Raw genomic sequence first — 22612 nt, 5'->3', positions numbered from 1 at the left:
TGGACTTAAAGGAAAGTAAAGACTTTAACCAAGCTATGGAGATGGGGTATTCTAGGTATGGAAAATTCTTTACGTCAATAGGTTTCAAACTCAAGGACTCCTATACAATCTTAAAAAATTTATTGAAGGCCTCCCAAAGAGTTTTTATGTGAGTTATCTTTACTAATACTTACTGTATTAGAAATGAAATATTTTGACATTATGAAAATAGTTTCAACCTCAAAAATTCCTTGAAAGAATCTCAGGGACCTCCAAGGGTTTCCTGGACCACATTTTTAAAACTACCACTCTGTGAGAATATAGACAGAAAAATGATTAACAAGAAATGAAGCTCTTATACTTAAAAGAAAAATAAGAAATTTATGTGAAAATACCATGTCACTGAATAATGCTAGGGCTTATAGCTAAAGTTTCAAAAATGTTATATATCATATTCCAGGAATAGACTATGCTTTGAAGCTGAGAAAAGTGAAGATAATAAAAATGATACTGAATGCTGAGGTAGAAAAATGTGGCAGTGATAAAAATGATGTGAAGGAGTGGAAAATCAATAGTAGTAAAAAAGGAGAATGGACTAATTAACTTCAGGAAAAACATTAGATAAATACATCCTCATGGTACATTAATCACTCAAATGAAACCAAGATATCATTAATTGGAGAATTCTCTCCGATGATGTCTAAAACATAGTCCATTAAGGCCACCTATTCCATACTACTCACATTCATGTTCTCTCAAAAGTTCAATGCAAGGGTTGTTCCCTAAACATGCTCTCAATCTCAATGTCAATTTCATTTGACATCATAAGCACTAGTAAACAATCTGATTATCTATCTATTATCTCTTGTTCTTGCCACAAAAACAACACTTTTCTTTCTGCCATACAATTTTCTGACGACATCCTTTATTCTAAGTTCTTTTCATTGATTATATGTTGCAACCACCTTCAACCTACCACAAGCCGTTTCATTGCCCTCTTTTGTTCTTAAGAATTAGAGATGTTCCACATTTCTGCCATATAAGACCACCAATAAAATGGCTATCCTAAAAGAATGGGCCTAGGAAGCATAAAGTCAAAACTGTGATGCAATTTCCCAAAGGTAATCCAGTCGTTGTTCCTTTTCAATTGTCAGCCGAATCCACTATCCATCTGTACTATCTGTTCCAGGTACATAGATTGTTGGGCAAGTTCTAGATGTAAATTGAAAACTGAGCAAAAGAAATTTGTTATTTATTTGGTCTTTTCTGAATGACTGGACAGGCCAAACTCCTTAAAGTGATCACCAATCTTTTCTAGGAGGCTCTGAAATGTTCTGGAACTTGATGCAATCAGCACAATGTTTTTCTCAAATAACTGAATTTGGAGGAGCTCATCATCCACAGGGAAGTCTCAAACTAGATTCTGTGCTAGACTTTCATAGTAGCAAATATTCTTGGCAAGCTTGCATGTCCCTGTTGGATGCTTATTATAAGATGATTACTGAACAAATTTATATTTCTTGTTAACATCTTCTTAGGGGCCTAAATGATCTTTATAGGTGGATAGAAAATACTCTGCTTTATTTTACTTGAGTTTAATATTTTGTTTTGGGGTTTTTGTAATCAATATAAATACAATATCATATCTTTATATTTCTCAATAAACTGTATCAATAAGTTAGTCTGCTGTTAAATATTGCTTGCAAAAACTTGATTGCTTTTTTACTAATGCCCTTTTGAATATGTTCTCAATTTCTATGTATAATGAACCTCAAAGATTTTATAAAGATATGAGGAAGGTAGTTACACAGGTCAGTAGTTATTTATGTTTTCTGGGTCACCTTTTTGGGCATATTAAGATTTATGATTTTTTCCATATTTTGATATCTTCCTCTCCCTTTAGGCCTGGCATTTCAGTTCTTCAATGCTCTTACATCTGTATCACTTCCTCTTGTCTTTGTTTTCTTTAATATCGTTTCTATCTCTTCTGTAAGCACCTTAGAAACTCGTGAAGTTATTGACCAAATGTGTAGTAGTTTATCTATCCTTGATGAAAAAAGGTTTGTTGAAATGACTTTTGCAAATTTTTTCCACTTATATTTGTTATCCTCTTTCCATTCTGGAATGTCCTTGGGGTGACTTTGCATAGTTGGATATCTTACCAAACTTGCTTTAAATCAGCTCTGCCTTCTATTGTTTCATTGTGCTTTATAAGACAATACAATTTATAACCATTCATAATCCATTTTTAAGATTTTACAAATGAGCTTATAATTTAAGTTGATGCTGTCTTTGACAACCATCTCTATTTGGCAAGTAAGTTACAAGTCTGTTTACTAAAGGACTACTCATGGGCTTTTTTAATGTTCCTATATGCAATTAATTTATAATGGCTAAATTTCTTAATTATTATAACTATGATCAATGTAATTTTTATTGACCATTCTCAACATTTTAAATAGTTCATTTAAACAAAGTCTTCATAACTTTATGCCATGTATTTTTAAAATAAATTTTTGTTACTCTTAATTTTTTAGTGTCATATAATATCCTCATTATGATTTCTTTGTTTATTATATTTCTAATATTTGGTCTGATGAATCATATCTATATTATAGTAATGTATGGGAAGAAGGATGTGTGCATATGTAAGGATGTAAGGATGCAATCTTAAAATTCAGCATTTTTCTTTCAAGTATACTCTATCTGCTATCTAATCAATATCAATCGTAATTTTATATTAAATCTGATTAAGGGACAGAGAGTCAAGGAAGGAATAGAGCAGAGAAATGAACCAGAAATATAGGAAAAGACAAAGACATCTCAAAAACAATCTAGAGCAAGTAAGGCTGGGACATAAAAGATGACATAATGAAAAAATTGTGAAAGGTCACAAATGAATATGGGAACAGGCATAAAGAAATTATGACACATACATACATAGAGAGAAAATCATAAAGCAACAATCACATTTTATTGTCATTTGACTCAGTTTCAACAGGTTTTTAAAACCATGTTGTATTTTTCCAACCATAGGAAGGCATGGAGATAACAACTATCAATGCTTGTTTTGAACAGTGAATGAAAAAGGTGCTCAATTTTTTTTTTGAGGAAAAAAATGATAGTTGTATTGCTACCATGTCACTTAGAAGGATTTAGATCACAATTAACACTAAATAGATTAACTGCAGAAATTAACCAGAATATTTTTCCTATATGAAACATATAATAAAAGGCCAATATTGAAACATACTAAAAACCTATATAATACAATTAAAACAAATGAAAATTCTATTAAGAATGGCCAAAAAATTAAACATTATGAGTGAAATAGGCCTAGAGAGAAACTCAGGACTAAGGACATATTCTTTAAATGGAAGTGGCCAATTCCATAAGGGAAGGGGAGAAAAAAGGAAGAGAATTCAGAGCTGAAAATAAAATTGAATTTTCAGTTCTGAATTTTTGCCATTCTTTCTCCCTCTTCCCTTATTCACCAACAAGGCAAAAAAGAAAAATTCATTATAAAGATGTTAGATTTCTAAGACATACACTAGATTAGAGAAGGCAGGAGGAAACAAAAAAGGTGAAAATGAAAAATTATAGGTATTGTTAAGCTGTAAAGGGCAGGGCTTAGCTATAAAGATAAGAATGAAAAACAAATGCATGAAATAAAATTCTGTTCAGAGGCAAGAGCAAAAAATCTATGCTTCCTCCTATATTATAAAACCCCAAAAGGTCTCCATTGTCACAATGAGAATCCTTAAGATTCTTCTTTTTTTTTTTTCCAAAGAAATATTTAGTTCTCAATATTCCTCTCCATGTCAATATATGTCCTCAAACTCATGCATTTCAACAGACACATTAATGTTCTCTTAAAAACCCTCAACTCCCAGTTCATTAACTTCCTCATAAATCAAAATCTACTTCTTTACTCCAGCCACTTACAGATGTGGTGGTCATCTATCAGATCTCACTGTTATCCTTAAATGAGTCCCTTTTATAAACTTGAATTCTCAAACAGTTTGGATTATCACTCCCATTTTCCCCAATGCTTCATTACTTCTCAACTTGTAAACTCTTATCATTATTTCCAGTCTCTATGGTCCTTCCTTGCCCAATCCAGCATCCCCTTCATTTGTCTCTCTCTTCTTCACAAACTTGAGCCTGTGATCAACCATTTCAACCAGAGAAAATATCCCATTGTTGCCATTTTTTGTATCTCCAATGCTTTAGTACAATGACAGATATGTATTAAGTGCTTACTAAATATATGCTGATTGGCTATTCACCACCACTGAAAACCCTTGCCCCCTATAGCCCAATGGTATCCAAATTCTGTCCAAAACCAATTCTGGGCTACTCTCATTTTCTACATAATTACCAGAATGAGGCAATTTTAGTCATAGAATCATGAAAAACAGATGTCACCAATCTTGTCTGAATTTTTACTGCTGTAATTTTCTTATTTTTTCCTTATTATATTTGAAAGGGGGGGGGGGAGGACATAGAACTTTATAAAAAATATGCAGATTATATTAATGCAAAATGTGTAGGATTCTGAGTTAGCAAAGGAGATAAGACTCCAAAGTTCTTTACAAGATACATTGTAGAGGAAATATCCTACCCTAGATTTCCCCAATGTTAGTACCCCCAAATAACTGTATTTATTTGTCTAAATATTATATTCTCTCCCTTTACCACTGAACAATATAATGCAAACAAGTCCATTTTTGTTTCTTTACCTCCAATAACTAGAATAATATTTTGCACATAACGGGTATTGTTGAATTGCATTGAATCTACAAATGATACTTTCTTCTACATTTTATAACAATGTGTTTGTTTGAGGACAATTGCCATATTATACCCAAAAGGAAGAAGTAATATTGCCTTTTGCTCCTGTTATATGTATTATATTTGTTTTGTCATGACCCACATTAATATAAAAAGAAAAGACATTTTATTTAACTATGACCTCTATCCCCAACTATACCCAAATATTTATTTATTATTGCTTTAATGCATACTGCTGGCTATATTCTAACAAATATTTACACCACTATAATTAGCTTTTATTATTGAACCTTTACAACTTGATAGCTCTTTGAATTTTTAATATAAAGATTTTACAATGTTAAAGTTTGAAAATGTCTTAACTATTTACAATGCCTATGTTGTATACTAAAATATCCTTTTGAACTGTAGAATAATTTTCTAAATTCATAATTTACACTTAAAAAAGCTGCTTTTAATACTTACCTTCACTTTGGGTTTAGGTGCCAGAATTACCTTTTTCTTTGCCCTAATTCAAGAAAGAAAGTCAAATGTGAGACTAAGACTAAAACTACTTGAATAATAGAGTGTTCATACCAACTATCTGACACTTATCACACAAGGTCTTATAATATACAAATTCTCTCTCTTACACACACATTTCCTAAAAAATAAAGAGACCTTGTTTTAATACATCTCCAAATTTTCTATAATAATTACAACAGTATCTTAGATAGTGCATTTATAAAAAATATCTGTGCAATGACTAGATTTTCAGTAAATTATAAACAAAATGAATTAAAGAACAATTTTTTAAAATTATGCCTTTATTGTATAATAGAGAAAATAAGGACTTCAGATACAGATTCTAGTTTCAACTGTACCACGCTAAACAAGGCTCTAGCCTCTCTAGATCTGTTTTCTCATTAATAAAGTAAGAGAAAGGGTTGAAACAGAGTCTTTCTAAATTTAGTACCTTTCCTGTCTCTCACTATTATTCTGAAGCTATGAAATACATATAACTCAAATTTAAAGAATAGAGCATTTATTATTACTAAGTATTTTAAGTAATCAAATATTTTTTCTATAATCTCATGTACCTTATTGAATATAGTCTTTCTTTATAAATAATACTAAGGTGTATTATTTTTCTGGCCAAAATGCTTTGATAGACTCTGAATTAAAGATTTTTTATGGAAGAAAAAATAGTAAAAAAGAAAAATAGGCAAGGCAGTAAAAAATGAAATCTTGTCTTTTTAGTATTAAATATAATAGAATGTAAAAAGAAAAGTACATTTAAAAATAAACATTATTTAGTCTCTGTAAACTGTCCATAAGCCTGTTTCAGAAATGGAAGCACAATCTAGATTCTGCATGTAAATAGGTTCAGAGAATGCTGAAATATGACAAAGTTGGAATCTAATTTCTTTATGTACCAACTAAACCTATTCTCAAGGCACAAGAAGATAATATTTCTTCTATTCCTTAGAAATAGACATACAATAAATATTTTAAGAAAAACAGGACCTGTGTAGTTTTCCTTCTATTTTTAAGTGAATGACAATTATGGAGAAGTTGAGAGCTATACCAATAAAGAAATAATATTGTCTTTGAAAAAGGAAAAAAAAAAGTAAAAGGAAAACAAGACAAAAATTTTACTTTATTGGAAGTCTCCAATTTATATGTAAATAAATCTACAACTGCTTCTAAAACCAGGTTGACCTACTCATTCTTCCAGCCCATACATACTTCCTTGCAATCCCCGTAATTTTTCTATCACTACCATTAAATGCCCTATGAAGAAAATTCAGAATTCTTCAGACAATATGTGAGTTCAGAGGTAGAAGAAAGAAAGGTAAAAAACAAGAACTTCTAGAAAGCTGATTTGGGAGTAGATATGAGGAGGGATTGGTTTATCTATATGGTTGTTTCCCCTGCCTAAAATTCTCTTCTTGCATGTTGCTTGAAGTTTTTCGCTTGGTTACCCTAAAACCCTACCAATTATAGATTGAGTTAACCAGTGTTCTCTCATAAAAAGACAACTATATATTTTGAATATTAGAGTTAACAATAGTATGAATAGCAACTCTGGTACAATAAATTGGTCTGCTAGGGAAAATTGATTAACTACCCTGAGAAAATGAACTTTTGACTATCAAGATGGAAAATTGCTAACTTCTGTAGTATTTTGAAGAATGGGGCAGGCATGAGTCAGAAGGCTACTGTTTGGAAGTTAGCACAACATAAAGAAACTGGGAGATACTAGGAGAGAGCCTGGAGGTACAGAAAATGAAGTAGGAAGATATATAAACAAATCCTGCCTGTTTCAAAGATTTTGCATAGTAACCTCATCTTAAGAAAAGATAAAACTTTTTTTTTTCATTTGTTTTTTAAACTACATGGATTCTTCCTTATAGGACCCAGGAATCAGGCCATTAATACTGTTAAAAAACATACTGGCTTGGGGGAGGTAGATGAGACAGTGGATACAGCACCAGCCCTGAAGTCAGGAGGACCTGAGTTCAAATCTGACCCCGGGCACTTAACACTTGCTAGCTGTGTGACCCTGGGCAAGTCACTGAACCCCAATTGCCTCACAAAAAACAAAACAAAACAAAACAAAACAAAACAAAACAAAACAACAACAAAAAAACTCTACACTACTTCAAATTTATATACAGTATTTTATAATCTACAAAGTGTTTCTACATTAAAACAAGCCTATAACATAAGTTATATAAGATAATTAAAATCTATAAAGAATGCTATTAATAAAGACTTAAGGGCACAAAAGCTAAGATTAGAGTAAGTTTTCTGATTCCTAGCAAAATGTGCTTTCCAATATACCACACTGCATCTAAATATTGTCTTTAGCTAGTTGTCCAGACTGGGGAAAAAGGGGACACAGGTAGTTTCATTTCTTAAGAGTGACATTATTTTTAGGGAAATCTGTATTCTAAGTATTAGCAACCTACTTATAGATAAACTTCGGTAATGCAATTTTTGTATGCTGAGTGCAGCTTAGATACTTAAGAAATTCAGTTCATCATCTCATTACATTTTTAATTGATTTCTTTTATCTCCTAAAATTCCTTATTATTGGTTAAAATGGGTTGAATATTATTAATTTTCCAGAAATTTTAAGAGACTAATATAGCATGACAACTGTCAAATAAGGTGAAATGAAAGCAAATGAGACTTAAAAACAACAATAACACTGTTTTTACTCACGGAGCAGAAGTGAGATGATTGTGAACACTTCGGCTTTCCTTAAAGAGCATTCTAGAAACAAAAAAGGCAGACAGATAACATTACCACTGAATTTTCAATCAATTATTGCTTACCATTATTTAGCACTTAAATTATCAGTCAATTTAATCACTGAGTTGGGGAAAAAAAATCTCAGTTATGGATAATCACAGGTAGGTTAGATGTTCTTACCAAAATGGCTGGAATAGGAGACTTTGCTTCTAATTATCCCACTGACATTTAAAGAATCATCATATCTAACTATGGGATAATAGATCTAATTTTTTCTATGAACTAAAGTTACACTGTAAAGCAGTTTGAAGACACAAAAACTGGATGACCTCTCAATTTGCTGAGGCAGGTCTCATTCAAGTATTTAGAAGCTATTTCCCTGAATCTTTGAGAAAATCCTTTTGAAAAATCTTTTTTTTCAGTGAAAAATTCTAATTGTCTACCTCCTACAGAATCTGATGTTCTTTTTTTTTTCCTATATACTCTAAATACAGATTGTTTTTGACTTGAATGTAGGCACTCATAATCCTCCTATTTTTGCTATTACTGAATTTCTAATATAATAATACAGTTCCTTCCCCCCAAAATTTATATTGTTCCTCTGAACCTTACCATGTTTTTCACCTTCCTATACTTCTAACAAAATAAAAACACACAAAAAATGTGTTGGGTGAAAAAGCAACTTTTTCTATTTCCATATTTTTTGTATCTATACCTACTTTATCTCTCTAAGGACATAAATTTTGTAAGACAGGAGGCCTAAGTGTTTCTATCCTGCTGTGTATAGTGCCCAGCACGTAGTAGGCTCTTAGCAAAATGTTTTTTTAAAAAATTTTTTAAGTAACATAAGGAACAAAATGGTACACAGCTTAGGATGCTTAACGTCTTACCTAGCCTGCATCCAGCCCTTAGGCCACAATGGTTTCACTTCTGTCTCCATAAAGGTCTTAAGATAATCCTCAGCAGATTGGCTTTTATTTGTCTCTAGCTCATAGCATCCCAACTTAATCTTGACAAGGTTACATAACAAAGCCCTAAACAGGAAAAAAAATCTGACTATAAAAACTGTAGACAATTATTTAAAGAGTTCAAGAAATGAAATTAGGGTAAGAGATACTATCATTTATAAACTATCTGGTGATGCATTTACTCTACTTCTAAAATACTTTGTTTAGATCACAGTGTTCACAACTAATGCAACTAACACCTTTTCAATTAAACTATTAAGGACTGACATAGGTTAAAAAATAGTGATATTCCATTAAGGAATACTGGCAAAAAAAGATGGAAAAGACAGCTGATTTATCTCACAAAGACACTCTACCCTTACAACAAATTTTTGGATCTAATCTATAAAAATGACAGAAAAATGTATTGCTTCTTGATTTATTCTGGGGAAGTAAAAATTTTGTGATATCACATAACTAACTGTGTAGTTTTAAATTAGTAATGACAAAAGATCTAAAGCAAAATAAGATCAATCTTTTCTCCCTATTCCTTCACCAGATTTAGTCTTCCATATAACTGGAGCCCTTTTATTACAAACCATACTGCTTTATTACATAAATAATTAGATAAAAAAACAAAGGATATATTTCAAAATACCTAATGGTATCATCCCAGTGGAATTTTTTTCTTGGTCCTATGACCCGTTTTCCTGGTTTTTCATCATCATCATCGTCAGATCCATTTTTTTCTCGTTCTTCATCTGCCTGTGACCTGAAAATGAACCATTTAATTTCATGGAATGGCAAAGCCATAATCCATGATAAAGTGTGCAGGGGGGAAATCAACATTTCCTACATAAAACTCTCAATTTAATATTAATTTCCAAATAATGTGGTAAAGAAGATCTTCTTCAGATTGTAAATCAAATAACAGCATATATAGTGCTTGGCCTCTCAGTTCAAAAAATATTTAATTGGAGCCAGTACTCAAGTTGGTCATTGTGGGTATTATCTAGCCAATATAAGCTGTGGCTGCACATTAGATTTCAATTACAACATATCCATTTAATGGAACTACCTTTTATTGTGATGATATCATGGGAATAGTAGGTATGAAAATTCAGCATGAGTAGGGACTACAACACTGGCACATTTGGATTTTTACTGAGGTATGGCACAGCCCTCTTGAAAGCCAATCCCTAGGATCCTAAAGTTCTGGCTGTGGGACAGATCAAATGCAGGAGGTCTATTCAATCTTAAATTATACATACCTAACACTCTTAGCTTGACTTCGAGCCTGACAATCCTCTTGATACTTAAACAGTTGTTCAGGCATGACATTGCTGACAGCCAATTTCAGCTTCTGCAATGGTTCTCTTAAACGATCATCCTAGGAGAAATACAACAAAGTTTTTTCAAGCAAATATACAAATGAATGCTGGAAAAGAATCTGGAGAAATCATCATTTCAGATTTGGGGAAATGATTATTTTAAATCACAATTAGGTTTCCAGAATAGGAATGTTCTAAAAATAATATACCCAAACATATTATAGTAAAATTCCTTTAAAATAAATTCATAAAACAGTGTTTAGTTTTTCCAACTCCATTTCATCTTTCTTAGATATCCAGTATCTGTCAATAAATAAAATTAATGACAGCATAATTCAATAATCAATATGCAATATATAATCTATCAGTTTGACGGCCATCTTGGGGAGGGGGGAAAGGGAGAAGGGAAGGGAAAGAAGAAGGAAGAAAAAAATAGAAATCAAAACTTCATAAAAATAAATGGTGAAAACTAATAAATAAATTTTTACAGGTATCCATGACTTAAAAGCAAACTTTTAAACCCAATTTAAAAATGGAAGCTTTACAAGTTAATTCTCCACAAATTTACTTTTCCTAAAGTCAACATTAGGCAACCAAAGCTTTAAAAATAACATGAGAATTCTATTTCATATTTTTATATGCATTTCTTCAAAAGACATCAAAGTTGTCATATACTGCCTAACTCATTGGTCTTCATAATTTCTTCCTAAAATGTCTGATTTAAGATAGCAAGGTGGCACAGTAGATAGAGCACCAGCCCTGAAGTTGGGAGGATCTGAGTTCAAATCTGACTTCAGACACTTAAAAATTACTAGCTGTGTGAACCTGGGTGAGTCACTTAACTCTAACTAAAGAAAGAAAGAAAGAAAGGGAGGGAGGGAGGGAGGGAGGGAGAAAGAGAGAAAGAAAGAAAGAAAAAGAAAGAGAGAGAGAGAGAGAGAGAGAGAGAGAGAGAGAAAGAAAGAAAGAAAGAAAGAAAGAAAGAAAGAAAGAAAGAAAGAAAGAAAGAAAGAAAGAAAGAAAGAAAGAAAGAAAGAAAGAAGTCTGATTTACACCTAGTTTAAAAATTGGGCTTAAAAAGAAATTATATAATTTACTCAGTCTTATCATAAGATCCTAAGACATAGGATCATTAATTTAGTTTAAGAAGGAATCTTTGTACTATTGATCAGAGAAATGCAAATTAAGACAACTCTGAGATACTACTACATACCTGTCAAATTGGCTAAGATGACAAAAAAAGATAATGAACAATGTTGGAGGGGATGTGGGAAAACTGGGACACTGATGCATTGTTGATGGAGTTGTGAATGGATTCCAACCATTCTGGAGAACAATTTGGAACTATGTTCAAAAAGTTATCAAACTGTGCATATACCCTTTGATCCAGCAGTGTTACTACTGGGCTTATATTCCAGAGAGATATTAAAGAAGGGAAAGGGACCTGTATGTGCCAAAATGTTTGTGGCAGCCCTTTTTGTAGTAGCTAGAAACTGGAAAATGAATGGATGCCCATCAATTGGAGAATGGCTGAATAAATTGTGGTATATGAATGTTATGGAATATTATTGTTCTGTAAGAAATGACCAGCAGGATGAATACAGAGAGGCTTGGAGAGACTTACATGAACTGATGCTAAGTGAAATGAGCAGAACCAGGAGATCATTATACACTTCAACAATACTGTATGAGGATGTATTCTGATTGAAGTGGATATCTTCGACAAAGAGAAGATCCAATTCAGTTCCAATTGATCAGTGATGGACAGAATCAGCTACACCCAGAAAAGGAACACTGGGAAATGAATGCAAACTGTTTGCACTTTTGTTTTTCTTCCCAGGTAATTTTTACCTTCTAAATCTGATCTTTTTTTGTGCAACAAGAGAACTGTACGGATCTGTATACATACATTGTATTTAAGATATACTTTAACATGTTTAACATGTATGCTTGCCATCTAGGGGAGGGGTGGAGGGAGGGAAGGGAAAAGTTGGAATAAAAGTGAGTGCAAGAGTCTCTTACCCATGCATATGTTCTATCAGTAAAAAAGCTATAATTAAAAAAATAAATAAAAAGATGAAAAAAAAAAAAAAAAAAAAGAAGGGATCTTTAAGGCCATCAGTTCAGCCTCTAACATATATATATATATAAACAAACAGAGACCTAGAGATTTAAGTGACTTTTCCTAGGTCAAATGGCTAATAAAGTGTCTGTATCAGGATTTGAACCGGGATCTTCGAGTATACCAATTCCCTAATAAGCCATGCAATTAAGTGATAGGGTAGCTGGAATGAGACTTCTAGTCCAGCACTATTCTAAGATTTATCAACTCTTCAAATTTCTCAACCAAGCAACTATGTTCTAGACATATATAGCTTGAAAGTAATGAGAAACTTCCACAAGTCACTCAGTGAAATAAGCTTCATGACTACATCACACCGCATATTCAAAATAAAGCTCTAAACTCTAAACTCTATCTTACCTGTACATTGAGGTGCAGCTTCTTTAGACGTTTTACCAGTGTGTCTTTATTACATGGTACAAAAGCCTCAAGGTGAGAATAGACTCCACTTCGGATGCCTGGGCTTTGTTCCTGTAACTGTAATTCAATGCTAAACAAAAGCAATTAAAAAATTACTACAGAATTTGTTAAGTAGCATCACAACTCGTAACAGCAACTAAGAGATGGATGGCACAAGTACATTAAGTTCCCCCCCCCCCCCCCCCCCCCCCCCCCCCCCCCCCCCCCCCCCCCGGTAATTTTCACTTCTTTGGTTGAGAAGTTCCAAAACTCCTGGTTAAGGTTACAAACCCCTCACTCTCCCTCATTTCACATGCTTATTTCTTATTATTTCTACCTTCAAAACATCTTTTGCATCTGACTTCATAATAATTATTGTTTAAGGGGGCAGCTAGGTGGCGCAGTGGATAGAGCATCAACCCTGAAATCAGGAGGACCCGAGTTCAAATTTGATCTCAGACACTTAACACTTCCTAACTGTGTAACCCTGGGTAAGTCACTTGACCACTGCCTCAGCAAAAACATAAAAAAACACTATTGTTTAGTCATTCCTTGTGACCCCACATTTGGGGTTTTGATGACAAAGATACTGGAATGTTTGCCATTTCCTTCTCTATTTCATTTTACAGATGAGGCAAACAGCATTAAGTGACTTGCTTAGGATCACATAGCTAATACATGTCTGGAGTTGGATTTGAACTCCAAGTGTACAAAGTGTTTTACAAGTATCATCTTATTTTTATCCATCCAAGAGCCCTAGGAATTAAGTGTATCCCCATTTTAAAAATGATGAAACTGAGGCAGACTAAGTAATTTGCTCAGTCACACTAAGATTAGTAAGTTTCTAAAGACATCTGAACTCTAGTCTTCTTGACTCCAAGTCCATTGTTCCACTTTGCCACTTGGCTGCCCCTTCTCTCCATTCACATACCAATTACAGTCAGTTCTGTATTTTTCAATATATGTATTTCCAAAAACATCATGCAATGCAAAACTACACAACAAAAACCTGTTTCCTCCATTAGAATGTAATTAGTGCCTTAAGAGTAGAGATTGTTTTATTCTTTGTATCTCCCTAGTATCTAGCACTTGCTTTGGCACATTGGGGGACACTTAAAAATACCTGTTCATCCAGGAAATTTTGCATTGATTTCTACATCTAACACATAGTGATCTTGACCTAAAGGACCTGTTCCTGGTAACTCAAGAAAGGTACAATCTAAAATCCATGGGAAAATTATACCCTGACACAAGGTAAATAAACTGAATAAAATTTTCCCACATCTAACTGTGGCAGTTTCTTTCTTAACTCAATCCTAGGAAAAAAACTAACACTTATAACATTTCCCTTTATTATGTTCTAAGAATTATACAACTAAACGAGTTTCCTTATATAATATACCTTCCAAGGGAATCCTGCTAAATAAACTCATTAATGTTCAATGTTCAAATATAGTAACTAAATTCTCTCAAGTGCCTGTTAATATTTATTTCTTTTTAATGTCTGCTTATTTTAACTGGTTGTTTTTATTTTCAAGTAAACTGTTTCAACCATAGTTTTATAAAGAACCTCAACTTCTTTCTTTGGAAGTAGGAAAGGAATAAATTCTAAGCAAACAAATAAAACGTTTAAAAGGTACTTGACCTAAGACTTTCTTAGGGGGGGAGGTGGGGAAATTGCCGGGGCGAGTGAGGGAGTGGCAATGAAGGAATATTCAGAAGTTACAAGAGCTTTCTATTAAGTGTGCTTTTTTCTTAAAGATGGAAAAATTTGTATGTGGCAGCTTCGGATTGTATTAAGTTGTAAAGGCTCAGCACAGTCCCGGTAAATATAAGACCACATTAAGATACAGCCTAGAGCTAATTAATAAAATATTACCAACAAATGTATAAAATAGGGGGATGATCTGAAAATTTAGACAATACTCTTAAGAACTAATACCATGGCTCAACTACTTCAGAATGAACTGTAATTTTGAAAAGGAAATGTAATCTAGCTTCCTTGTACAGAAGGGATTGGGAAAGGAAAAAATTTATATAAGTGCCTATTGTGTGCCAGGCACTGTGCTAACCACTTTTTACAAATATCATTCCTCAATGCAGTTGAGGAAACTGAGTCAATGTTAAATGACTTGCCTGACTCAGGGTTACAAATCTAATAATTGTATGAGACCACATTTCAACTCAGATTTCCCTGATTCCAGGTTCAGCACTACACCAAGAAGGTGACTCTCAATTAGCCTAAAAGGAGAAGGCTCCTTTGGATACTAGTTGGCTATGTCAAAGAAAATAAGGATTTCTCTGTCTCTCATGTTTTTACATGACATTACCCTCGTCTGGAGCTCCTTTCAGGCTCCTTTGCTAAAATGGATAGTTCCTATTATGTGTACTATCTGTGGACATTCCCCAAGTCTGTTCTTGGGCCTTCTTTTCTATTCTTTATTGGTAACCTCATTCATTCCTCATGAGGTCCTATGGATTTATCATTTTAATATAGATGACTCAAATCCAATCTGTCCCTGAATCTTAGTCTAGCATCACCAACTACCTGCTTAGTAGACACTTCAAAGTGAATGTTCCAAAGATACTTCACATTTAATGTCTCTAAAACAAGCATTCTCTATTATTTCCTTGGAAAAAACCCAATCCTCTACCAAAATTCTCTATTTCTATCGAGGGCACCAAAATCTCTCACATTTGAACTCAGGTTCTCCTAACTTCAGGCCAGTACTCTATCCACTGTGCCATCTAGCTGTCCTGAGGCATTCCTTTTCTTAAAGAAAATATTAAGAAATATTTCTCCAATCTTAACTCTTTCCAAGATTCACTTAAATGAAGGAAACCCTACTAATACCAAATCAATATTCTACAATAACAATCATTTCCTTCCTTTGAAAAGCCTACCTACTTTCTACTAGGAAACTCTGTAAAAAGGTTAAGAATATATCCTATAACAACAAAAAAAGGATTAAAGCGAGTAACTAGATTTAAGAGTGGGGACTACTTTAACTTAGTTAAAATAATTGCCCATCTTCACTTTTAACCCTGATAAAATAATTTAAGAAATGATTTTCTAGAATGAGATCACATGTTAAGTCATGATTATACTATTTGATGGATACATAGTTTTAACTGAATTTTTTATCTGAGCTCTGCAACTATGTTCTACCATACTGTGAAATATTCCTTGCTCAGAAATACTATGAAATTTAACTCCAAAATGGCTAATGGAAGATAGATTTTTAAAGGCATGAGAAGACTCTAGCAGTATTCTCTAAGCAGAAAAATGCTTAGATTAAATTAATTCAAATAAACGAAATTGTTTTTGTTGGATTTGTATTTAAAGTACAAAGAAAATAATTTCCTTATATACCATTTAATAAATGTTTATTGATTGACTTCTCCATAGAAATAAAGACTTTCTTACCTATAAAATAGAGAATTCTAATCAGTAGAAAAATAATTTTAACAGGTTCATGAACTAACTTCAATAATAATTTCATGCTTCAAATGGTAAAGGTAAAAGGACTGATATGGCTAGACAAGAAATGCAACTGACCAATTCAGATTTTTAATAGAATGTATAGAAGAGAAAACGTGCTATAATGGACAGTTAGCCTCTGAATACTTAAGACCTAGATTCATGAATTGCCTCCGATACTTATTGGCAAAATGACCCTGTGCAAGTCTGTTAACTTCTTTAGTATTCTAGGCAATTCATTAAAATTGCAAATTGCAGAAAAGGTACTGGCTTGCATTAATAGAGGAAATTTTCTATGTATAAAGTTGGAAGAGTATAATAAAATGAGGATTCCATTCAGCTCTATTCAAGAAAAACTTATTAAGCACCTAATATATACAAAAAACTATGTAAGGACACTGAAGAGAGACATAGTCCTATAAAAATACTGTCAAGGGTTCTAAAGTCTAAAATGATCAGAGGTGGTGAACGATAAGGACAACATGTACACGAGACACTTAAAATTCGGTGAATGATTTTTTTGAAAAAACAAATAACAAAATAAATTTAGGATTCTAAGAGGCCAAGGTAAGGACAGACTGCATGAAGTTTGTCAGTATAAAGACACAGGAGTGGGAAAGAATTTAGTATAGTAAGAATAGCAAATAGGCCAATTTGGTTGGCCTACAGATTATGTAAAGTGACATATGAAGACCTTTAAAAGCCCAAAAGAGTCGGTATTTGATTCTACAGGCAATAGGATTCAGGCAACTAACCACTGTAGGTTTGTAAGCAGAAGAGAAGAACATGATCAAAACCATGCTTTAAAAGCACTATCACTGCCCCAAAAGTTATCAAACTGTGCATACCCTTTGATCCAGCAGTGTTACTACTAGGCTTATATCCCAAAGAGATACTAAAGAAGGGAAAGGGACCTGTATGTGCCAAAATGTTTGTGGCAGTCCTGTTTGTAGTGGCTATAAACTGGAAAATGAATGGATCCCATCAGTTGGAGAATGGTTGGGTAAATTATGGTATATGAATGTTATGGAATATTGTTGTTCTGTAAGAAATGACCAGCAAGATGAATATAGAGAAGCTTGGAGAGACTTACATGAACTGATGCTGAATGAAATGAGCAGAACCAGGAGATCATTATATACTTCAACAACGATACTGTATGAGGACGTATTCTGATGGAAATGGATTTCTTCAACAAAGAAAAGATCTAATTCAGTTCCAATTGATCAATGATGGAGAGAAGCAGCTACACCCAAAGAAAGAACACTGGGAAATGAATGTAAACTGTTTGCATTTTTTGTTTTTCTCCCCAGGTTATTTTTACCTTCTGAATTCAATTCTTCCTGTGCAACAAGAGAACTGTTTGGTTCTGCACACATATATTGTTTCTAGGATATACTGTGACATATTTAACATGTATAGGACTACTTGCCATCTGGGGGAGGGATGGAGGGAGGGAAGGGAAAAAATCAGAACAGAAGTAAGTGCAAGGGATAATGTAAAAAATTACCCTGGCATGGGTTCTGTCAACAAAAAGTTGTAATTAATAATAATAATATAAAAAAAAAAGTACTATCACTGCTGGCACTGGAGGCAGAGACCAATTAGGAAAATACTGAAGTAGTCTAGATGAACTAGGATAATGGGCACATGAAAGAAGAAAAGGAATGCAAGAGACATTGTAGAGGCAGAACTGATAAGAATTGTCCACAGAATGGATTTGGGGAAATAAGGGAGAATGAATGGTTTAGTAAGATTACAAATCTGGGTAATTGGCAGTATTGTAACAGAAATAGGGAAATTAAGAAGCATGGGTAGGGGGAGGAGGAGGACATGAGGAGATTCTGTCAATTTGGACTTTTCTCTAAGCAGAAAAATTAATGGATTAAATTAATCTAAATTAATCAAACTTTGTTGAGATTGCACCCAAAATCCAGAGAAGTTTTTCTTCCACAATACTTAAATGTTTGTTGACTGATTTATTTGTCCACAAAAATAGACTTACTTATTTATATAGCATATGCTATGTATCAGGCACTGTGCTAAAAACTTATAAATATTATCTAACTTGATCTCATTGTATGTATGGATCATCTCTAGTTATATTCCATAAGACCAGGTAATTATAATTTGGGTACAACAAAAGTATTGGCAGTTGTAATTGTTGAGTATTTGAGTAATCATTTCAAGATCTTGGAGAAATTTGCCAAAGGGCAAATGTTTTGATTTTTGATAAAGGGAACTAAACAAAGTCTAAAAACTTTCAGTCACTGATCTTGACATTTTTTCTGGAGAAATTCTATTGTTAAAGAAATTGTTTGTGAACGTTCAGAAAGAAAAACAGTAACAACTAAAAGTCAACATGTTTTAATCGACAAGATTTCCTTTTCTGACAGTTAAATAGGTTATAGAAGTCAGGGAAATGTACACTTAAGTATGCTTAAATTTCAGTAAAACACTAAAATTTAGAGTCCCTCATATTATCCTTATAAATAAGACAGAGGAGGGCTTCTAAAAATCTTTTCCACTCACAAGCCCTTTTTTGCTTAAGAAATGTTTACATGATTCTGGGTATATTGGTACATAAAACAGATATACAAAATCAAACATTTACCAATAATAAACCATAATTTCGTGACCTCCACATTCAATTATGAAACCCTATATATGGGGTCGCAACCCATAGTTTAAGCTTTGAAATAGATTAATGTGGGCTAAATGACCATAAAAATCATAGTATCAAAGATTTAGAGTTGGAAAAGGTTTCAAAGGTAGAGGTTAATATTTTCATTTTATGGATAAGTACATTAAAGCTAAAAAAGGATCAGTGCTTAAGTAACTACACAAGCAAGTAGCAGAGGATGTCAAAACCAGATCCTCTTCCTTTTCTAAATGCAGAATTCAACTACACCAAACTCACAGGACATTTAGATGAATTTGGAATTGGCTGAATGATGGGCCAAATGTAGTAAGATGAAATTTAACAAAAATGAATGTAAATTTCTACCTTGGTTTAAAAAGATTAAGATGACAAAAATATAGCTCAATAATAATTTCTATAAAAAAGGTCTGTGGGATTTTAGTGAATATGAGTTAAGAGTAAGACACAAGAACTAGAGATAACCAATTATAAAAGTTAGTCATGCAAATATAAAATTGACCTTCTGCAAAAATCAGATAATTATCAAGAACTTCTATTTTCCAGGCCTTGTGCTAGGAATCAGTGATACAAACACACAAAAAAACAAAAAACAATTCATACTTTCAAGGATTTTATATTCAATTAGAAGAAACAGCATGTAAGCACTGCATAATACAGACTAAATTAAAAAATGAAAAATAGGGAGGGAGGGCATTAATAGAGGGGGAAATCAAAAAAGGCTTCATGTAGAAGGCAGTGCTTGCCCCGTATCTTGAACAAAAAGAGAGATACTATGAAGGGGAGGTAAAGAGAAAATGCCTTCCAATTATGAGGACCAGTCAGTGCAAAGGAAGAGAGATGGAAGATGGAATTTCATGAATGAGGAAGAAAATTAAGGCCAGTTTGGACTATAGAGTGCAGGACTGTGAGTAATGTATAATGAGGCTGGGAAGATAGGTTGAGATCAGGTTTTCAAGATCTTTACATGTTAAAACAGTTTGTTTTATCCTAGAGGCAATAGAAAACCACTGGAGCTTATTAAGGGAATAATATGATCAGAGAGGTGCTTAAAGGAAATAACTTTAGCAGGACTATAAAGGATTGTTCAGAATAAGGAGAGATTTCAATCAGGGAAAATTAGGAGGTACTTTTCAGGCAAGAGGTGATAAGGATCCAAATGAACTAAGGTCTTGATTATGTGAACAGAGATAGAAGGGGTCAGGTGTAAGAGATGTTGGGAGGAAGAAAAGACAAGATTTGGATATGTAGAATGAAAGATAGAGAAGAATCTGTAACTAATGCTATAAATTTGGGAAAGAGTAGAATAGTGGCACATCTGACAGAAACAAAAGAATATAGTAGCAAAGTTGAGTGAGTTCTGTTTTAGATATGTTGAACTAAGATGTCTTTAGGATATCCAATATGAAATGTCCAAAGGGCAAATTAGTGAAACAAAACTAGAACTCAGAAGAGAGAATAGGACTGGACATGTACATCTCTAAGACTTCACAGTCAAATCTATGGCAGTTAATGAAGCTACCAAAAGGTAAAGTACAGTCACAAAAAAGATTCAGAAAGGAAGAGGTGAAACGGTAGAAGACTCAACAAAACTTGGCACATGGTTGGATAGGGCAGTGGAGAGCTGCAATGTGGAAGAGGGAAAAGTTAAGGACTCTGAGGTTACAAATTTAGATAATTTTAAAATTACTTATAGAAAGATGGTGGTAGCTTCAAGAAAGAGAAATGAATTTAGGCAAGTTACAGGTTGTCTATTTAGGGTTCAGGGTTGATAGGGAAGGAAAAACCATGAAAATTACAAGCTCCATTTTAGACTTAGGGCATTTTAAATACCAATGCACAACCAGAGAGAGATGACCAACACTGCTGATCTAGAAAGAGAGAGCAAGGTGGTATAAATTCTAGTGGAACAATATACAGATGTTGCAGACAGATGTGGAGTAAATTTATTGAGTTTTGCTGAGATACATGTATTTCATTCCTAGAGCACATAACTTCCTACTAGAAAAATTACAAGCTATGGATGGAAAAGGAACCACGGAAAAAGGAACTGAATAGAAAATTCTATTTTAAGAAGTAACAGGTCAATACTAAAATAATGAAAGTCTGCTGACTTAAGGGGTCTGTCATGTCCTGGAGTCAGTAAGCACATGACTGACATTTTCCTGACAGAGGAATGGCTCTGTACTTGCCAGGAGAAAAGAGCTAAAAAATAAATAAATTCCTGCTTGAGGGGTGTGTGTGTGTGTATGTGTGTATACATATGTATACACACATACATACATACACACAAACATACAGACATAAATGTACACATACATATATAAAATATTAATGTTATACATATTATGAATATATCTTCTTAATTACATTTATTTATATATTTGCTTTATAAGACTGTACTCTCAATTGTCTCTATCACTATCAAAAATGTTAGTTCCTCCTAACTCCAACTGGGCATGCATTTGATTTTTTTTTCCTTCAGTTAGAGAAACAAAATCTTGTGAATCCAGTATTAGTCTGTCAAAATATTTTTGTTAACAATTTTATCCCCTATTGTCTTTGAGAAAACAGTCAACATTTGATACAATTTTTGGCCATACTCATTAATCCACAGGCTTATCAACATTACACTCTAGCAAAATGAACCAAATGGCTATTAATTTGATATCAAGCATGTGCGCACACACACACACACACACACACACACAGGGTAAATAACTTTTGTAGGAATATGGAGGGTTGCTCAGAATAAGAGGCAAATTCTCTTAAATTCTATAGTTCTTTCAGTTAAGATATTTTCCATTGGGTCACAGACACTTGATACAAACATTTACATAATTCATATTTATTCTCATTGAAAGCCAATAATCAGGGGAATAATAATTGTTCATAAGTCCAGAGAAATACCAAAGCAAAACAATGTAGTGAATCTTAGTATTTCATGGGATCTCAAAATAGGAAAATCATCAGAAGCTATCTAAACACAAGCCATACTTGACTGAGAATTCCCCTTATAATATTCCCAGCAAATGGTCATTTAGCCTTTGCTGAAAAAGTTCTATTTAGTGAAGGTACCTCCATGAAATATGATGTAGAGCCACTGTTTTGTTAGGTTTAGTTTTTTTTCTTTTTCTTTCTTTCTTTCTTTTTTTTTTTTTTTTTTTTTGGTAATCTAACCCAAAACACTGTTTCTTTTTAATAGAAACCTATGTAACAATTATCTCAGGGGTGCTTAACCAAAGAAATTAGTTACTTACTCCAGTAGAATGTTGTTCATATCCTGTGTGAAGAATTTTTTCCTACCTTCTTCATCAAAAAGCTTGGCAGCCTAGAACATACACAGTATAAAGTAAAAACTAATGTTTGCTGTAACTTTCATGATAAACAAACTATCTTGAGTTAAAGATTAAGCACATAATAGAGACCCAGAACTCTATACGCTCTTCATCCTATTCAGAGATCTTCTTAAAATCAATAGGAAATATAGAACATTCTCTTTCCATAACATAAACATCAAATATTTAGTGTAAATCCCCAGGTTAGTTCACTAACAGAATCAATTATGAAAATGCATTTTTAAAGTATGGTCAATTTAGGATTAACCACACAAAATAGTGGGGAATAAAAGCACCAGTAAATTTTTAAAAATTATTTTAT

General features: G+C 33.1%; 1 protein-coding gene across 4 annotated transcripts in view; it reads right to left on the bottom strand.

The window, feature by feature from the left end:
* The window catches only part of UBN2 (ubinuclein 2), a 103856-nt gene that overhangs the window by 24402 nt on the left and 56842 nt on the right, over nucleotides 1-22612 (bottom strand). For 3 of the 4 annotated variants that reach the window (XR_004229703.1, XM_031939158.1, XM_031939160.1), the window contains exons 7-13: nucleotides 22213-22283; nucleotides 12774-12903; nucleotides 10232-10350; nucleotides 9619-9732; nucleotides 8904-9047; nucleotides 7984-8034; nucleotides 5239-5281 (exon numbers count right to left, since the gene is read on the bottom strand). Coding sequence is in view for 3 of the 4 variants with exons in the window: in XM_031939158.1 (XP_031795018.1) it covers nucleotides 5239-5281; nucleotides 7984-8034; nucleotides 8904-9047; nucleotides 9619-9732; nucleotides 10232-10350; nucleotides 12774-12903; nucleotides 22213-22283 (672 nt within the window). In the remaining variant the exon portion in view is untranslated. The remainder of the gene's footprint in view (nucleotides 1-5238; nucleotides 5282-7983; nucleotides 8035-8903; nucleotides 9048-9618; nucleotides 9733-10231; nucleotides 10351-12773; nucleotides 12904-22212; nucleotides 22284-22612) is intronic. The other variant, XM_031939159.1, reaches the window with a different exon arrangement.

This window comes from Sarcophilus harrisii, chromosome 5 (assembly GCF_902635505.1).
Source record: "Sarcophilus harrisii chromosome 5, mSarHar1.11, whole genome shotgun sequence".
In the NCBI taxonomy this organism is placed as follows: domain Eukaryota; kingdom Metazoa; phylum Chordata; class Mammalia; order Dasyuromorphia; family Dasyuridae; genus Sarcophilus; species Sarcophilus harrisii.
Note: the sequence above shows the minus strand (reverse complement) of the source record. Positions and strands in the feature narration are given on the sequence as shown.